Here is a 16,204-nt window from a genome sequence, read left to right as displayed (position 1 = left end):
GGATCCTTTTTCAAAATGGCTACTTTTCCAGTTTGGGAAACATCGTTCGTTTTAAGGGTGGTCTTCTTTGGGTGAGAATTTCTGTAAAATAGTTGATGTCAAGTTTTAATCGATTCAAATTCAACAGACATGCAGTGCAGAACATCTTTCGGAACAACCGCGTTTGCTAAAAGTTGGCATCACGGGACCTGCTGCTTCAGCGGAGATATAATACTGGAAGCAATTTTACCATGCCAGGGTCATGCCAGGATCAACTATTTGTTTCGAGGTTGAAAGTAGACCCTGGGACGTATAGTTCAATAGTTCATGAACGCCCTCTTATTTTTATTTTATTGTTTAAGTATCCGAGAGACATGAGAGAGGGCGCTATTTCTGTACACAATGATATCATTCATCGGGGATCCCGTTCAGACCGGTACCGCGCTAATGAAATCCCGTTTTTCAGCATAAATTCGAGGGAGCTGATGGACGTCTCAGCGTAACCTGTAAGCAGGTAAGTAACTTATACCATGGAGGAAAAAAAAGTGTGAACAAATTTGTGGAAAATTGCATTATACCTATATGGTGCATATTTTGACTTTGAAATAAAATATAGAACTAGAGGGGTATAGTCGTGTTCCCTAACGTGGCGCACTTCGAAGCTTACCCAACTTTCCTTGTGTAATAGTGTTTCCAAATCTCTTTGTTGATAAACCTCAAATTCATGCAGTGAAATACTGTACTTTTACCTTTTTAATACTTGCTATTTAACCTCTGTGAACAATTTCGGTTTCATAAAATTTCATCCGAAATGCAAAAACGTTCGCGTCCGGAAATTGGGCACAAATTGGCGGAGTGTTCCCTAACGTGGCGCACTTGAATAAATCTCGGAAAATTCCAAATTAACATTTAGGAATTTCTTTAAACTTGATAAATTCTGATAAATCATTATTATCTTAACTTGCAAACCCAGCCAGATGTTTGTCAGAAAATTATTTTTTTATTTTTCGGGGCATTTTTCTTTTAACTTTGTAACGGGTAAATAAACTCGCGATTTATAAACGGAAGTGTTTAGAACTTGATGAAATTTCAATTTCTGTGAAATTTCAGTTAAAACTTTTGCTCTAGCTAGGCGCTACAGGCGAAAAATCAAAGTGCGCCACGTTAGGGGCCGCGCCACGTTAGGGTACATCAACAATAGGCTAGCCCTGGTGGATTCCCTTTCCTCCCTACGTTACGGAGGGAGTTAGTCGTATTGCAATGAAGACTTCGTCCAACCTGGGCTAAGGGGTAGGCCTACTCCTAGAACTATGAGGCTCCACGGCTCCACTACGTGGAGCCTCATAGTTCTAGGAGTAGGGTAGGCCTAGGCAGTAATAATATTTGGGGAGGCTAATCATCCTTACTGGCAGCTGGTGTGCTGAATTGCGAAGGACGCGGCTACAACGTGGTCGGGCCGCTGGCACGTAAACAGGTAGCCCCATAAATGTGGCCTATTTACTGGACTGCCTCCGTAAACATAGGCCACACATCCACATGTACAAAAACGTGTCGCACTTTGCCAAATTTTGATTTTCAATTTCACATTTAGGCTTAGTTTGTAGGATTTTTTTGCTTTAGAAATAGAAGCATACTCACCCTCTTTATAGGCTAGTCAAAAAGTGCTGCCTTTTTCAGATGTCTAATTTTTGTGAAATTTCATGTTGAAATTTTGATACGCAAACGTGTAAAAATGAATCTGGAAATTTCACGAAAAATATACATCTGAAAAAGGCAGCACTTTCTGATTAGCCTATAAAGAGGGTGAGTATAGCTTCTAAAGCAAAAAAACCTACAAACTAAGCCTAAATGCGAAAATCAAAATTTGGCAAAGTGCGACACGTTTTTGTACATGTGGATGTGTGGCCTATGTTTACGGAGGCAGTCCAGTAAATAGGCCACATTTATGGGGCTAGTAAACAGGTAAAGGCGCCTATAGCTGCCGGCCACATCGACCCATATATGACCACGGAGCACAGCCTAGACAATTATGTCCTCGACCCTCGACTCATCGCATGACTCGAGCCTCCATCACTCCCATCATGCCCATAATTACGGTCCTACTAAACTGCGTCAACAAGCGTCAACGGTCGTCAACAAATTTTGTATAAATGCTTTTGAACATTAAAAGTAGCTTTATATGGTAGAAGAAAAAGCAATAAAGAACATCTTCTGCATATCAATTTAAGTTAAAATTATTTAAAAACTTGTTTTTTTGAACGCGAAATGTACGACGCGTTTGTCGATTAGTGTACACTTCGCGCATGCATAGCTCTGTACACTTCAGGCATGCGTAGTACGGCTAAGCTACACGTAAACAAAATGGCGGCCAACACAAATCAACAAATTCGTCGTACATTTTGCGTTAAAAAAAACAAGTTTTTAAATAATTTTAACTTTAATTGATATGCAGAAGATGTTCTTTATTGCTTTTTCTACCATATAAAGCTACTTTTAATGTTCAAAAGCATATACAAAATTTGTTGATGCTTGTTGACGACTGTTGACGCTTGTTGTTGGCGCTTGTTGACGCTTGTTGACGCAGTTTAGTAGGACACCATAATTAATCTTGCAGGCATGGCAGGTAACGCTTGCAACGCACGCGCAGTTGTCACACACAATTGAAGGTGAGTGCGTAGAAATAGGACCGCGTAGCTTTGCCTTTAGGGGTCTGACGACCGGTTTTATCATGTTTATTAGCATTTGTTTTTTGGTATTTTGTTGGGGGCCGGGGGGGGGGGGAGGGGGGTAGCTTGAGTAACTCCAGCTTAACAAGCTCATCAGGAATTCTCATGTAACGCTGGAGACATAACTACGGCGTGAGAGTGTGGTCTTAAAAGACCCTTAAAAAGGGCCTCCCCAAAATGGTCAATTTGGTCAAAATGGACCATTTTGGGGAGGCCCTTTTTCTAGGGTCTCTTAAGACCACACTCTCACGCCGTAGTCAGGCGTGGATCCAGAGGGGGGGTTTTTGGGGTCAAAAAAAAAAACCCTGCTCTGTCCAAAAAAAAAAAATTCCATACAAATTTCATAAAAAATAAGTCGAAACTCAAAACCCCCCACCTGCTATGACACCCAAAAAAAATGTATACTGGTATAATATCTGTCTGTTCTAAATACGGTAGACCATTCTGTAATCTAGTGCTAATAATCGTCGAATTTGAACAGCGCCTCCTATTGAAATATGCTACCAGCCCTAGGATTATTAGGCCTGTAGTAGAAGTTGTTTGTACAATTTTTTTTAACAACACACAATGTTCAAGTTGTGAATCATACAGTACATGCAGTGACATGTGTGAAGATTTTTTAACTTTTATTTTGGCCGACAGACATTTTGAAGCTGAAGGAAATCATGGACGGGTATAACGGCAACGTCGAAAACATCAGAACACGAGAATTTCCTGGACTATCAGGTCAGTGAAAAGACAGTAGGTTATTCCTACATTAATGGAATCCTGATGAGACAGTAGGGACTCATTGCATAAGTCCCCTCTCATTAGACTTCAAGGGCAGATCGGGGGGGGGGGGGGGGGGGGGCAAAGGGGGCCATGGCCCCCCCCCCCCCAAAAAAAAACATTGGTTAAAGTGGTCAGAAATTGCCTCAGATCGCACCACAGAGCATCTAGAATCCAAAAAATTTTGGCCCCCCCCCCCCAAATTATGTTCTGGATCCGCCCTTGTCATTAGTATGATTAAGATGGAGGTGAGCCGCGATTGTGTAGTTTTGGATGGCTAGTGCGTAAGGTGCTCGTCTCTCACCACTGTGGCCCTGGTTCGATTCCCGGCTAGTGGACCATATGTGAGTAGAGTTGTGCGTTGGTTCTCTCCTGTGCCACGAAGGTTTTTCTCAACTCAAAATAGCGACAAGTGGCAATTATTTGCCCAAGGAATAGAAGGGGAAAGCCACCCATTGCTGTAGGTATATAGTTGAAGAAAAAAAAAATGTGTTATTACATTATTCAGTAGTCGGCACGTGTTCAAGGTTGTCTTTCAGTAACTACAAGGCTATATATTGAACGTTGTCCTTGGCTCCCGATTTTTATTCTATTTCCCCACGAAATAGAAGGGGAAAGCCACCCATTGCTGTAGGTTGAGTAGGTTCAAAAAGTGTGTAATTACATAATTCAATAGTCGGCACATGTTCAAAGTCATCTTTCAGTAACTACCAGGGCGTGCAGGTTTAAGTTCTGAAGGGCGCTATTTATTGAAAAGTGAGTACCGGAGCACCAGCAGCTTAAAATCGCTATACCAAACAATCGCTATTACGAACCATTTCTGTGGATCCTGCGATGTTCGTTATAGCGGCGTTATCAAATGATGCAATGAGCTTAAGAAAGAATGGTTCATTTAAGTAATCCAGTCTGGGTTTTTTAATGACTTTCTTGAAACTTTTGGTTTCTAATCCTTCATGTCTACAGATGTAACATACTTGGACCATGCTGGAGCAACTCTCTATGCAAGGAGTCAGCTAGCCTCGGTGCATCAAGATCTGATGAGCAATGTGTATGGCAACCCCCACAGTCCATGCGCCAGTAGTCGACTCACGACAGATACTGTAGAACAAGTCCGTTACAGGTATAAAATACATGGATATGCAGAACCATTTCATACTGGCACGTAGACCCTCCAATGAACCTCAGTTGATTATGAGAAAGTTTGATTGCGTGGACTTTTCATCCAGGTACATATATGTGCCACATAGAAAGGCTGACACTACTTCTAGGCTGGTGTTTCGTTCATAAAATCACATCTTAATTTATGAAGTTGAAATAGGAAAATTGACTGGAGCAAGGTTTGAACTACATGTACATGTAGTCTGTGGAATATCCGCTTGTATACAAGCGTCTATGATGTCTGAGCATATCTTGCGTTTAAATATGCAAAACAAGACTGCGTCTTGGCATCGAGATTCTGACCATTCAGCGGGCGCCTTCTATTGGGTCTTCCGTAACCCGTTGTGGTATTACAAAAACATGGCAGCCAAATTGACCAATCCACAGCTTAGTCCAAAATTTTGATCGAACTGATGTCACAGTCTCTGAAGATGATTGGCTGTCCTGCAGGGTCGCATAGATTTAACATGCTATGATAGATCAGACGTTCAACCGTGGCTTTGCCTACATGAATGTTTGATCCTCAGACCACACATATAGCCAGGGATCATGCCCAAAGTCAAATCTTGAATTCACTGAGAGATACCTGTACATATGTAAAAAGTGTAATAGATATTTTGTTTTTCCTCTTTTTTTTTGCTCTAGAATATTACAACATTTCAACACTTCTCCAGAGTTGCACTCAGTCGTCTTCACTGCTGGATGCACTGCAGCACTTAAACTCCTCGCGGACAATTTTGACTGGGCATCCGACAATCATAAAGATGAGCTCAACAAGACAGCCCAGGAGTCAAAGGGCAGCCAAAGTGAAGGAAATCCTGAACTGCTCAGTTCCGTCTCTCCAAAGGTGTCCCAAAGTACACCCCCAGAAGGCATTACCCAGATTTCAGTGCAACAAGACGACTCACGATCACAGGATCAATTGCAACATGCATCGCAGCGTAATCCTTCCCAGCATGCCATGCAGAGATCAGCGGGGCTCTTCTGTTATCTCCTAGACAATCACACGTCCGTTGTCGGGATGCGGGAAATTGCCAAAGCAAAAGGTGCTGAGGTCCTATGCGTCACGTACCAAGATATCAAATGCAACACCGACATTCTGCTGAAACATCCAGAAAAGGATTCTAAAGAACGTCACGGTTCAAGCGACCATCCAAAGAGCAGTTTTCCCAGCAGGGACAAACTCAAGAATTGTCTGTTTGCGTACCCTGCCCAGTCTAACTTCTCTGGTGCCAAGTATCCTCTTGAATGGATCAGCAAAGTGAAACACGTTTCTAAATCAAACCCACTAGAGCACTGGGCCGTGGTTCTCGACGCAGCGTCTCTCGTCAGTACCTCGCCTCTAGATCTGTCAGACTGTCCGGCAGACTTTGTTGCCGTCTCCTTCTACAAGATCTTTGGGTTTCCGACTGGCCTCGGGGCGCTGATTGTCAGGAACGACGCTGCGCACTTCCTTCACAAGACCTACTTCGGAGGAGGCACCGTGCAGGCTTATCTCGCAAGACGTCAGTTTAGTGTTCCCAAAACAAGTCTGTCAGACCAGTAAGTACATGTACCAATGTACATCTAGGCGATTGACTTTGACTTTGTCAGATTTGTGCTTCGGATATCCTGAGTAATCTTTAATATACACCTTCACATCAGACATCCAGAGTTGTAATGACTCCAGTCAAGACTTAACGCGAGTCAAGACGCAAGCAAGTTCAGTGGTGACTCAACTTACTAGCTAGACTTAATACAGGCACATGACTCCAGGTACTGCCAGAAAAATGACTGGACTCGGCTCAAGTCAAAGACTCATTAACACCCAAGTCCTGTAAAACGTGCAAAAATAATTGCGATGACTAATAAATAGGCTACAGTTTCACATAAAGTGCAGTAAGCAAGGCACATATGTCATACCACGGACTCCTGTTTCGTACTACATGTCTCATTAACAGAAATTATCATCCCTGAACCAAAAACAAACCAAAACTGGAACTGAATGCATATAGTGATAATAAATAAGATCATACTAAAATGTCAGTGACTCAAATTGACTCGAGCTAGAACTTAAAGACTCAATGGAGTTGTTTCCCTTGGAATGAAGTGCCCTTAGAATGACTTTATTTGAGTCAATGTCTTAAAGAATGACCTGGACCCGACTTGAGCCACTACAGCACTCATGCTTGACTCTTAACAACCCTGCATGTTCACAACTAACTTGGATGTGGATTTGTCTCTTTTGCCCCATATCAGATTTGAAGATGGAACGCTACCCTTCTTGGACATTATTGCCTTGAAGCATGGGTTTGATACACTGGAGACCCTAGCAGGTATGTACATGTTTTGATCATTGTGTCAATGGCTCACCCCAGATTCGGGGGGGGGGGGGGGGGGATTGGTTGGGGCAGTGGCGTCACCAGACTTTTCAGTCTGGGGGGGCACAGGGGGGGCACCAGCATTTGATGGGGGGCACTTAGGTGGATACGGATCGCCGTCCCGGGGGAGGGGTCTAAGGGGAGGGGGTGCCCCCCTCCCCATTGGAAAATTTTCGCATACGGAGGATGGGCTAGATGCAAAATGGTGCCACATTTGATGCTAAATTCGATCTGAAGATATCTCCAGAAATTGCTATTTAACCAACTCAGATGATGGGAGTTGAATATAACAAAATATATATATATTTTTTTACCAACCCAAATCTCAGATGGGGGGGGGCACTCGGGGGGGCACTAGGTTTTCCAGGGGGGGCACGTGCCCTCCCTGGCCCCCCCTTGGCGACGCCACTGGGTTGGGGGAAGGAGGGGGGGTTGCTGATCAATATTTTTTAGCCGGTTGTAGCAAATTTGGGGGCGGTTGACCTCTCATGTAAGAGGTAATGTTCATTGAATGTACATTTACACAAAAAAATGTACATAGCTGCCTGTTAGCACGGTCTCTTTGGTGTAATTTACACTTACTTCAAATTACAGGTGTTATATCGGCTGATGAGGGTCTACTCTCTTCTTTTCCTTTGGTTTGGCCCCCCCCCCCCCCCTGCAAAAGATCCCTCCTTAGGCCAGAATTTCAGACCTGACTTTTTTGTTAAATATGTAATTTGAACTGACTGAATTTTCATTGAAAACCCAGGAGGCATGAAATGCATTTCTGACCACACCTTCGCCCTGGCCAAATACGTGCACCATGAGATGTCTTCTTATCGTCATGCCAATGGCCAACCTGTTGCCAAGCTGTATTGTGAGAATGACTTTGAGAGTCAGGAGTGCCAAGGACCAATAGTCAACTTCCTCCTGCTTAGATCCAGTGGAGAATCATTGGCTATGCACAGGTACATGTAAGAATTAAGACATATACTTACGAATGACACTTCTGTTTGTTTTAAGCTGACCTCAGGTCGACCTAGTCTATGTAATAGACCATGGCAAAGAGCCATGGTCTATGTGAGCAGATTTGCTGATAAATTATGCAAGACAACGGCCTCTTGACCTCTAGATTTTGACTAATCAGCAGGCACTTTCTATATCGGGTCTTCGGTCATTCACCCATTATCGCATCAGGGACATAGATAAAAAAAAAAAAATTGACACAACAAACAAAGGCTGTGGTCATGCGCTATGCATTATGTTACGCGGTCCACGCGCACCAAGCTTGTCTAGGTTTTATAGATGCCTGGCCGTTGTTGTATTACAAAACACTGCGTTCGAATTGACCAATCAAACATTTAGTCCTGATTTGGTAATGAAATGACGTCGTGATTTAGTAAAGTCGACTCCGATTGGCTGAGGCGCAGGATCACATAAATCTGCATGCTTAGATATATCGGCGATAGACAAGAGACTGGGCTCCATGGATAACGGGTGATACTCAGACTAAGGTGGACCTTGCGACAACACAGAAGTACGACCGTCAGGAACATTTACGTCACTGATTTTTTGTGACTCAAGTGTAACGGCTACAATATTAAGACAATCAGCATCAGTTGGAGCTCAAAACAATCAACAGGTGCAAGAGCAGAGAAATATTCAGCTTCTGTGCCACGACAGGACGTGGTCCTGACCCGTGGGAATCAATCACAGTCGACCTGTGTGAAGTTACAATGTCGTGCGGGCATCCGGATCATTTCAATTTCGTTGTGAATCGCCGTCATGTCGTGGGTGACATGAGCATGGTTGCTGATATTCTTTATTGAGATGCCGCTTGTTCCACGGTAATCACACAATTTCTCAGTTTCGTGTCCAGAGCATGACCTTTGTGCTTCGTGCCAACAGTTCTGACGCAGGGCAAGCAAATCGCGGATCGACCTGAGACTAGCTATAAGCATTTCTTTGTGGCATACTTAGTTCAATTTCTGTACGACTATGCTAGTATTTTTGCATCTGCAAGACGTAAATTCAGCATATAGTTTTGCTCCTCAAAGGCACTTGTATGCTCAAATGCTGTTTGAGGTTTTGCAAGAATATGCGGATTATATGGACATCGTTCTTCTTTTTGTTGTCCTTCAGATTGAAAGGCTAGCATCATTACATGGCATCCATCTTCGCACAGGATGTTTCTGCAACACCGGAGCATGCCAGCGACACCTTGGCTTAACAGACGAACACATCCTCAACAACTATCAGGTATAAGTTGTTGCAAGGAAATTTGACAACTTTTTTGACAATTAGGGTTCAAAGAACATCTCTCCCAAAACTGACCACTGACTGGCGATTATGAATAGTAAATGATCGAGAAATTTGCTGGAAAAACTGTCCGGAAGGATTAATTTTTTTGCTGCTTTCCCATCTCACAAAATTCAGACGAAAAAGTTTCACACCTGTTTCAAACCTGTCGAGCCAAAAATATTCGGAGCAACTCATGACTACCAAAATAAAATTTGGTTTAACACTGGCAATTTAAAGATGTCTGAAGTCAAAAGGCTCTTGACGAGTGCACATCAAACTTTTGACAACTTTTGCTTGTTGTCATACCTGTTTTGAACGTCAAACTCAATTCAAATCTTTTCGAATTTTTTTTTTTTGGGGTGCGAATCAACAAAATGGGTGTTATTCTCGTCCGATTTCTGTCCATGGCTTAATTTTCAGTTTTGTATTTTGTTTTCCTTTTTGATTTGTGTGGTGTGTTCAGGCAGGGCATGTGTGCGGTGATGAGATGGACGTCATCCTTGGCCAACCAACCGGCTCAGTTCGCATCTCCTTCGGCTACATGTCTACCCTTGACGATGCCAATAACTTCCTCAGCTTTGTACGGGAATGCTTCATGAAGACATCCAACCAGTGTGGCACAGCCACAGAAATGTCAAGTATCCAGAGTCCCGTTGGGACTAGCTGTGAAGGACCAGAGCGGAAAACAAATCAAGACGTGGATTCCGTCCAGGAGGAACCAGCTAACGTCTCTCAGAGTGCTCACTCGGGCCTTGACGATGCCCAGTCTCTTCGAGATGATCAAAAGAATGACATCCAGCTGTCTAGTGTCATTGGTTCCTCCCTCAGTGTACCCAGCACGGTGCTAAAGAAGGTTCCATTATCCGGCCGCAAAGTGTTGACTAATATCTTCTTGTATCCCGTGAAATCATGCGGGGCATTTCAGGTGATTATAGTCTTATTTATTTTTCTGGTCATGATGTGGCACAGAAAGCAGCTGGGTCGATGTAGTGTGAATTTCGGACTGTGAAATACTGACTCACTGGTAGTATTGCGCATGCCTGCGTTAGGATTGTGAACGTTCAACCAAAAGTTTAAAAAAAAAAAATCAAAGACACCGGATTTCATAGGAGTCCAAATTTTATGCGACACTAGAAAAGTGTTTAAGACCAGCCAGCTGGTCTTTATCAACCGTTTAAAACTGGCCACTTGGCAGGCTTTCTAGAAAAGTATTGCTGCACGACAGACACCATATAAAACCGGCCACGTGACGGGCTTTCGACCAGTAGGAATGGGTAAACTGTCTTAGGTATTCATATCAATTAAAGGTGTTGTAGTGAGGTCCTTGCAATCACGTTGCAATGGATCACAAGTCACCATGAGTCTTTCACGAGTCACCTAGTCCCATGTCATCTCACAAAATATTCCAACCAACTTTGACAAAGGCATTCCTTTGCTATCGTTCGTGCCTTGTTTCTTGTGAACGGAATTAACCTGTGACTAATTACCTTGTGATGCACTTGTGACCCATACCTCCACTCCAACGCCGTCAGTAAAATTAGTGCAATAAGTAATAATGGGATTACGGAGTTAGAAATGATCGTGTGGGGTGTTTGTATACAGGTGAGTGAATGGCAGATAGGTCCCAAAGGATTGCTGTACGACAGACACTGGATGGTGGTGAATGAGAACGGGGTGTGTCTCAGTCAGAAGAGGGAGGAACGACTGTGTCTCGTTAAACCTATCGTTGATCTGAAGAACAGGTGTCTTTGGCTACAATGTCAAGGTAAGGTGTGTAGTCCTGGGCCCAATGTCATAGCACTGCTAATCACAGAGTCCCGCCCTTACGATCGTCGTTCTGAACTATCAGCACCAAAGCCTACATTCTGTGCTTACCCAGTAGACACAGAATCCTCAATCACATAAAACGTAATGCAAAACCAAACTTCCTTGCCGTCCATGAAATACGCTAACTGGTTTAGTGTTAGTGCAGAATTTTTTGTTACAGTTAGGAGGGATTGTTATACTTATGGTAAAAACAGCCACAAAATTGGGCCCTTATTTAAACTAAATAACTGACTGCAAAAAACTAGAATTTTGTCCTTTTTTTCATGACTGGGCAGCATGAGTACATTTAGTTCCCTTGTTCTCCCAGGAAATGCTGTTCTCAATAATGCACATACGCATCAGTAGGTTTTCCCAATTGGAACACACGAACTGTGCACTGCCAAGAGTTGTGTTTGCCATTCAAATACATGTATTCTAACATCTTCGTTGTGTATTTCCATGACAAATTTGTACTGATGGTAATGCCGTAGAATATTTCCATGTAGGAGGTAGGAAAATAGTTTTATTTTGTAACTTTTTAATGTTTTTCTGCCAGTCTTTTATACTCACTTTTTTTTACTTTAGGGTACCTTTAACGATATTCTGTTTAATTAATAACCTGTTTAATTTTTTTAACCAATAACACACTAAAAATGCATAGGGAATTTTTTATTTTATTTTCAAAATACACTTTAAACAAATTTATTCAAACATTTTGGCCAAACATGTCATTAAAACTTGTTAAGGTCAGTAATTTGGCCGCAAAAAAGTCCAGTTTGGTGAGGTTACTGTAAATTCACTTTTTTTGGGGGGAGGGGGGTGAGGGGTAGGAGCGTCTAATATTTTGGTCATTAAGATACAAAAATGTAAGTGTTAAGTATCATTACTAATGCTGCCTTGAACTGGTTACGTTCTTCACCAGGCCAGTCAACCATCAGAGTGCCTCTGGATGTCAGCTCTGAGACGAACCAAGATCAAACGTCCAAGAATTATTGTCAGAGTAAAGTCTGCCTTGACAGGTAAGCGACGACAGTGAAATGTGATCTTTGATTTAGACTGTATAAAAAGAAAGGAGGACCACTCAAAATATTTGAACATAAGTGGCGATCGGAATTAGTAATTATTGCTTTGCCGAAAGAGTGAACAGGATATTTTCCAGTCAGAAAGGTAGGGTTGATACTTCCAGTTTTGTCGCTTGGACTGGATCCGAATCAATACAAGGATCGATTGGGAGTCGTGGTGTTTTTGCTCAGAAAAAAAGTTCTGTTTGTTTGTCATTTTTCCAGTGTAAACCAAATTTGCTAGGAGCATCCCAAGTCTATCTCCACAGCGGGAAAGCCTTGAATTGAATGTAGATTCAAGTTAACATACATGTAGTCTCATCTTAATTACAAATCAAGAGATGTCTTTGTTTTTTTCTCAGAGTGAAGACGTTAGACTGTGGCGATGGGGTTGCTGAGTGGTTGTCTACTGCAATCGGAAAGAAATGCCGTCTCCTCCAACAAAATCCAGAATTTGAGCGAAATTGTAAACTTGTCAAAGGTATGTGTTCAAATATAGAATCACACAGACATTTCAAAATAGTGTTTTAGTTTGATCATGAAAACAATTGTTGTGTTGATATTTATTTTAGGGCAATTTACATTAGATTGGTGTAGGACTGGCAATGTGAACAAGAACTTTGTGTAAGATGTCTAATACATTGTTTCTCGTACATTGAACCCCAAACCACCCTGACTGTTACTCCAGCACTGCTTAAAACTGCCCAAGCATTTTGTGGTTTTACAGATTGTCAGGGAATACACTGTAATAAATACAAGTACTAATTTGCATCTGATAAAAAGTTTGGTTGCGGTACCCACTGCTACAAAAGACTCGAATCGGCCCACTGATCTCAGCAAGCTTGGTGGTCAAGTTGTAAGACGTCTGCACTAGCAAGCAGGAGGTTGCGGGTTCTCGCAATCCCTCGAAAAACACAGGGTATACCGTGTTTATAAATAATTTCAAATAAATGTCAGGCACAGGGTAAAATCCCCAATATAAAACTTACATCTCCCTGATGCCAAAGAAGAAATTCTATTTTATAAAAAGTACTAATTGGTTTAGTATGTGTTTCAACAGGTGAAACTGCGACAGGTGTCAAAAGTGGAAGTCACCAGAGTCTTTCCCTGGTCAACGAATCCCCGTTCACTCTGCTGAGCAGGCCCAGTGCCCAGGCACTACTCAAAGCCATCAAGGAACGGCATCATCATCCCAACCAGCCAATGAGAAACACTCCTCAGAGCAGCGGTGACCTGTCAGAACCAATCACTACTCAGTATCCGCTGATCGGACAGAAAGGGGAGGGGTCTGATGTGCAGATGGAGGAGCTGATTGGTCGATTCCGTGGCAACCTGGTGATTGATGGGTGGGAAGCCTTTGAAGAGGACGAGTGGAAGAAGATACGCATCGGCAATCATGTGTTTCCAGTAAGCCAACAAGTTTATATATCAATGGCAAAAAAAGTTGAAATGCCATATTAGTGAGTACTTTAAAATGTACAAGATGTACAGCTTTAAGAATATAGTTTAGTGTAAAAAAAGATAAAACAGTGATTCTCCCCCCCCCCCACAAAAAAAAATTACTCACTCACTCAGCCGCAAAGAGAGTGTTGGTCCGTCATGCAGATCTCCTGTGCCAACGTCAAACAGCTTGATTCCAGATGCTCTCTACTTCAACTGCTTGGTCGACCCAAATAATCGATCAAGGGTCCTCTTGGGCGGCCTCTTGGCCTTGTCCAGCCGAAAGCTGGGGTTGGCCTTTCCAGGAGTCGATAGCGATGCCAAGTGCCTTCTTTGCTGGAGTGTTGTCATCCAGGCATACGACCTGACTGAAGAGGGCACGACGCCAGCGTAGGATTCGGGAGCCTACCTTGGGTAGTTGCGTTCTGCAGGTGACGCCGGACCAATGTTGTTCGAAAAGTCAAACCAGCAAATGCCAAAAAAAATTAGACATGCAAAAAACAAACAGTCTTGTTGCCAATCAGTTTGTTCGTTTTTAAAAGCTTTTCTGAACTTGAAGTCGTGCCAAATTTTGTGCTATTCTGTGTTGGTTATGTGATTCTAAATTTTGTTTTTTGAAGGTTGCTGGAGTCTGCATTCGGTGCCAGATGGTGTGCGTTGACCAGAACACGGCCAACAGAAGCAAAGAACCCTTGCTGACACTCTCCATGTTCAGAGGAAAGAAGGTGCGATATTGAAACAGTAAAAAAAACCAATGCAAGCACTCCCAATCCTAGCACAGCCTACTTAAGGAGTAGCATCTCCAACTCTCTTCAGTCTCCTGACGATGACTAGAGCAGTCTAGTCGAAACGTTGAGACCAAAGACAAGTTCTTTTAGAACTTAAAGCAGAACTATTCTTATCAGAACAAAAAACTACTAAGCAAAGTTGATAATAAGCAGGACAAGTTCTTTTCAGAACTAAATATCTTCTAAGCAGTAGTTATTACCACATGGTGTTACCGCAAACCGAAACGATACCCGATACTCCACTAGCAAAGCCTCAAATCTTGTAGCAAAAATAACGACGTGAGAGTTTAGCATTTCAAGGTTAATCTCGTATACTGAATTTCCCGCAAACCATGAGATAAAACCTAACAATTAGTTTTGCTGTATCATGTAAGTTTACAGTAAACAAAAATAAATGTTTGCGCAGAGCTGTGCTATTGCTTAATTTCTTCCGTTTATGGTTCTTGAGAAAATGAGAATGATAGCTTGGACCGTGTGTTTTTGTTTTAAATTTAAATTTAGTTGTTTTGTAAGCAAAGTTAGTCTCTCCAATGAAGGAACTGAAATTTTGGAAATATTTATTACGGATTTGGCCCTGTGATAATTTGTTTTTTTTTTTGGGGGGGGGGAGGGGTGGTGGTGGTGTGCTTTATCTCCTGATTTGTGTCTATGATACATGTATTATCCAACCATTTTTTTGTGTTCTTGACAGGTTCCTTTTGGCATCCACCTGCTACGAGACGAGGCATCTTCCGATGGCACAACTCTCAGAGTAGGAGACAACCTGTCTGTGCTCCAACAGTAAAACAACTCCATCATTCAGACCGTATACATGAGTTTGGAGTTCTCATGGTGAGTTCAAGTACAGTGGAAGCACTGTGACATTTATACCTGAAACCCCTACCCCCTTTTCAGACTTGTCGAACCGCAGCAAAATGTCAAACAAAATTAGTGGATCCCAGCAGAATTTTTGTCAAACGCAATATGACAGGGGTACGGAAACAGACAAGTTAAGGGACACATAACCATACATGGGTGGAAGGAAAAACACAGAAGGGATAGAAGGCATTCTTAGAAGACAAAGGGAGCAAAAATCGGGCAAAAAAATGATTAAAGCAACTCAGGTTGACCCATATACACGTACATGTAGATGTAGATTTTTTGTTAAGGACGGGAATACTTTGTGTATATATTTTGTATTGATTAGAATCTGAAAGTTAAAAAACTGCAACAGTTCAACTTGAGATATTAGGCGCACTTGTTTCGACCGTCCAACTTCTCATGCACGTCGTTTATTAATTTAGTTAAGATGTCCATTGACATTGATTTTGTTACATTTATTTCTTTCAGATGTTGTGTGACATGTTAATCTGAATTTGATGTCCTACTTTTTATATTAAAGGCACTAGTATTGCAATGGGTGATTTGCTGCCGAATTTAACACTTTGAAAGGTGTTTCCACCAAAGGCAATTTCGTGTGGATTTACAGATTTGTTATGGTTTAACTGTAAATATTACTTGGTCTGGAAATCAATTTTAAGTAATAAATTAAGGTTTTATTAGAAGGTACTGCCAGATTATTTGATTTTTATATGTGGAATGGTAAAGGCAAGAATAATTTGTGCAATAAAAATGCAGGACAAGAATATTTAGAAGAAAACAAATTACCATTTTCATAAATTATGCAGAATCAGAAAAATTAGTTATGAAAAAGATATTTTTATATTATAAATTTATTATGACAACAAAAATGAAAACTGCTTTATTCCTTAAAAATGCACAACAAGTTTGATAATAAAATACTTCGATTTTATTAATAAAGATGACAATTGTATTGTGTGTAATTTTATATCAAT

At 41.8% G+C, this 16,204-nt stretch overlaps 1 protein-coding gene across 1 annotated transcript; it reads left to right on the top strand.

Annotated features, from left to right (window-relative positions):
- Window positions 1-368: 368 nt before the first annotated feature.
- Window positions 369-15,865, top strand: LOC119744913 (molybdenum cofactor sulfurase-like). Its single transcript, XM_038221112.1, is given in 15 exon segments — window positions 369-493; window positions 3,348-3,431; window positions 4,437-4,593; window positions 5,277-6,173; window positions 6,870-6,946; window positions 7,743-7,922; window positions 7,925-7,941; window positions 9,116-9,232; window positions 9,738-10,199; window positions 10,877-11,039; window positions 12,003-12,099; window positions 12,504-12,622; window positions 13,202-13,548; window positions 14,202-14,306; window positions 15,061-15,865. Coding segments are annotated over 14 exon segments (2,892 nt in total). The 5' UTR covers window positions 369-493; window positions 3,348-3,370; the 3' UTR covers window positions 15,154-15,865.
- Window positions 15,866-16,204: the final 339 nt, after the last annotated feature.

This window comes from Patiria miniata, unplaced genomic scaffold, assembly GCF_015706575.1.
Source record: "Patiria miniata isolate m_02_andy unplaced genomic scaffold, ASM1570657v1 HiC_scaffold_7, whole genome shotgun sequence".
NCBI lineage: Eukaryota > Metazoa > Echinodermata > Asteroidea > Valvatida > Asterinidae > Patiria > Patiria miniata.
This window is presented reverse-complemented; position numbering and strand designations above follow the sequence as displayed.